This window comes from Enoplosus armatus, chromosome 24 (genome assembly GCF_043641665.1).
Source record: "Enoplosus armatus isolate fEnoArm2 chromosome 24, fEnoArm2.hap1, whole genome shotgun sequence".
In the NCBI taxonomy this organism is placed as follows: domain Eukaryota; kingdom Metazoa; phylum Chordata; class Actinopteri; order Centrarchiformes; family Enoplosidae; genus Enoplosus; species Enoplosus armatus.
The window spans coordinates 9,934,325-9,937,999 of record NC_092203.1 but is presented as its reverse complement, the minus strand read 5'-3'; the positions used below and the strand labels follow the sequence as shown (position 1 = coordinate 9,937,999).

The 3,675-nt window shown below is 40.8% G+C and overlaps 1 protein-coding gene across 1 annotated transcript; it reads right to left on the bottom strand.

Annotated features, from left to right (window-relative positions):
* Nucleotides 1-648: 648 nt before the first annotated feature.
* LOC139306792 (D-beta-hydroxybutyrate dehydrogenase, mitochondrial) lies at nucleotides 649-2,832 on the bottom strand. The gene is made up of 4 exons (XM_070930746.1): nucleotides 2,478-2,832; nucleotides 1,754-1,906; nucleotides 1,519-1,652; nucleotides 649-1,059 (listed from the first exon to the last, which is right to left on the bottom strand). The coding sequence occupies exons 1-4, from the start codon at nucleotides 2,830-2,832 to the stop codon at nucleotides 697-699; spliced, it is 1,005 nt and encodes a 334-aa protein (XP_070786847.1). The 3' UTR covers nucleotides 649-696.
* Between the last annotated feature and the right edge of the window lie 843 nt (nucleotides 2,833-3,675).

Genomic DNA, 3,675 nt, shown 5'->3' with positions numbered 1-3,675 from the left:
TCTGGCCCTTCATGCAGACCCTCTGTCTGAAACAAGCCGTTTGAGTTACTGTCTCTTTAAAACCCCACTTTCTTCTGAGCTTTTGTCTCGCAGGGATTACATTTACATACGTTTACCTCATTATCTGGCAACTTTGGCAACGTTTAGTGTGAATATCCGACATTGTAACATTATTATATATATATGACAGAAAATAAGGAAAAGCACAATAGGTCCTCTTGAAATGCATCACTCAGACACCCAAAAATGTATTTATCTATTTATGTTTTTTTACAGTTTTTCTTCGTGTTCTTGTTTGTCACTATAAAGTTATATTTCTATTCATTTTGATCATATTTTGCAATCTTTGTCCATCCACTATCCACCATATCGTGTTTATATCCAGATGTGTGTGTAAGCACATTATGTATGTAGGTATATACACAGTATGTTCACATGTATGTGCGTTATTTTGAGAGGGAAAAGGTAGCTCATAGTGTAATGTAAGTGCAATAATGATAATAATGCTAATGAATAAAATCTTCCTTGTATTCCAACAGAGAGAAGTGCACAATGAACTCATGAAACACAGTTTTACTTTATTCTCAATCGTCATATACTTTTTATACCTGAAACACGAAGATCAAAAGTGATTTACAAAGGGGAATTCAGAAAAAGCTAAACATCTGACAGTTTTCCAGGTCAGTTTCTTTCTCATTAAGCGTAAAGCATTTCTTTTCTTTTAGCGTACATGGAGCTGAGAGAAAACACAGCGTCGGTGAGGACGGTGGGGAGAAAGGGGAAGAGCTGGAAGAAAAACATATCCATCGTCGAGGCCAGCAGGTATCTGTATTTAGGCTGAGGCGACATGATGGCGTGCAGCATCGCGTCGATGACCAGGTCGGCGCTCTTGAATCCCGACTTGCATGTTGACATGAAGTACTGGTTGGCCAGCTCAATGTACTGTCGGTTGAAAGTTTGCTTTTGTCCGTTGTCTAGTTTCTCCCAAATGTCCAGACCGGTTTTCATCTTCACGATGTTGGTGGCTTGGCCGAAATTACCCGGCTGGATGATGCTGACCTGAAAGAGGAAGTTACAGAAAAAATAAACCTGCTTTTAATGCTGCGATACAAACTTGTAGTTTGTAGGAATAGTTGAAAGTCATATCTGTACGCTAAAAATGCCGGTTAGCTTAGCATCACAAAATTATGAGCTATAGTCGATTAATCTTCTCTTCTTACTCTCTCGGCGAGAAAGCGAGTAAGTGTTCAAATGTTGAACTATTACTTTAATGTGGTCTAACAGAGGTCAAAATCAACCGTTTCCTAGCTAACAAGCATACTGTGGGTGTCAACTCAGTGGTATGAGAAAGCTATTGCTTCATGGTTTTATGCTGATTGAATGCCATCAAATAAAAAAAATAAGCCTGCAAATTCATAAGACCTGCCCTCAGGCATCATGTTAACCACAGACTCACAATGCCACGCCTCGTGTTTCAGCGTCACGGGATTTGTGTGTGTTTTTGCAGCGTTAGCGTACCTTCACACCAAAGCTGGCCATTTCGACCCTCAAGCAATCTGCAAACGCCTCCAGTCCCCTCTTCGACACACTGTACGCCCCCATGTTCAGGCAGTTGAAGAAGGAAAAGACGCTCGACATGTAAACCATCCGACCTGCGGCAGACAGGAAACAGAAAACATTTGTTTTTACCCTTAATGTCACTTCAATAAAGAATGTGAGGCTACAGGGAAATGTGGCTAAGTTTCAAGCTAACCTTTGGCGGCGCGAACCAAAGGCAGAAATGCGATAGTGGTCCTGATGCAGCCGAACAGGTTGACGTCGACCATGTTCTGGAAGTCTCCGACAGCGCTCCATTCGATCTCGGCCCAGTCTGTGATGCCGGCGTTGTTCACGACCGCCCACAGGCCTGACAACGTGAGAAAGTCATGAGTTGGTGAGTTATTCAACAGAAAGAGACGATAGACTTCAAATTACAGTCAACAGGATGTGATACGTTCTGATTTTGAACTATAAAGACAAAATTTAGACTCCTTAAGTCATAGATTTGAGACACAAAGTTAGGAGTTAGTATATTAGAACTTTTACATTTTATTTATTATTTACGGAAGCCCATTTACACCAGGAGAAGAAAAAGATGAAACCCTTATCTCATATATTCAATATTTCATCATGTCGACCTAAAGGAAAAGAAAGGCTTTTTAAGTCAGAATTATGAGATATTAAGTCACAGAGGAGTCACACAACTACGTTCAGATACACAAAGCTAAATCAAGACTTAGTATCTCAAAGTCAATACAACAAGTCATAATTTGAACTTGGTAACATTTTGGATTTGTATCTCATACGTTGTTTTATATTTTATTTCAAACATTTCACCCCCCCCCTTTTTTTGTTGTTGGCAGAAATGAACTTCCACACACATTAAAGCTAAACAAGAGAAACTGGGTCATTTTTTTCCCAGCATGCTGAACTCTCACCTTTCTCTGGCAGGTTCTCCTCCACTGTCTTCTTCGCCTGCTGCACGTCTTCATCGTTGGTGACGTCCAGCTTGAGGATTTTCAGATTACTGGAGCTGTGTCTGTTCAGGTTCTGGGCACCGGCTCCTTCTGGAGACAAGCACCCAGCAAAGACCACAAACCCTTTGTGGTCCAAACACTGAGCCAGCTGGTGTCCGAAGCCGCTGTCGCAGCCTGTTATCAGCACAGCGTAGCCGTGACCGTCCTCCACGTGGCTGCGGCGGTGGCGGGAAACCAGCTTAGCAATGGCTAAGAGCAGGGCCACAGAGATGGGGACGACGCCGATGATTTGGCCGATGAAGAAGATGGCGTTCATGTTGGTGAAGCGTCTGTGAACCGCTGAGTCTGAGGACTGTCTGCTGGTGCTGCACATTATATGCCTGTTCAGGACGCAGTTCATTGTGAGCGCTGTTTGTTTTTCCTTCAGACATTTTGGGCTGAATTTCACACAATTTGTTCAGGTTTTCATGTGACTTTAAAGAAACTTCTGTTGTTGTCTGAATGAACAGTGAACTGTGTCTTTTCTTACTGGAAAAATTGGGTCACACTGTTTGCAGGATATGTTTATATAATTTTGTTGGTAAAGTGAATAAAACTTTTAGCAATTTTCTTTCTAGGAAAGATTTATACAGAACCGGATGATAAGAATGATTACTTAATAGGATAAAAGTTAAATAATCTACCCGAGAGCACACGTCGTCAAGTGACAACAGTTTGACTCATGTGGATTACCAAGGCCCACTAATTATCCAGTACCAGTAAATGAGAAAATGTGAGGAACTAGAGTTTCATTGCATCATGAAACGGCAACATTTTCAAAACTCTCGTATCCGTTTGGACGAAACATGAAACACACGACAAACAGTAAAGATTGCTTTGGGAAGTTCAGGCGTCCACGTACTTTTGTCATTTAGTGTATCTTGAAAATAATAAGTCTGAAGTTCTTTTTCTATCTTTCAGATGTTATCGTGCACTTTTTGTTGAATTAATGTGGCGCCCTCCAGTGATTACAAAGTGTTACTGCATCCTCTCTTGAATCTTTCTAGTTGCTTATTCGATGCTAATCAATTTTTATTTGAATGATTCAAAACATGAAAGTGGAGCAGCTAAGTAACATATTTGTTATCTTTTTCTGCCAATATAAATAGATTTTTTCCCT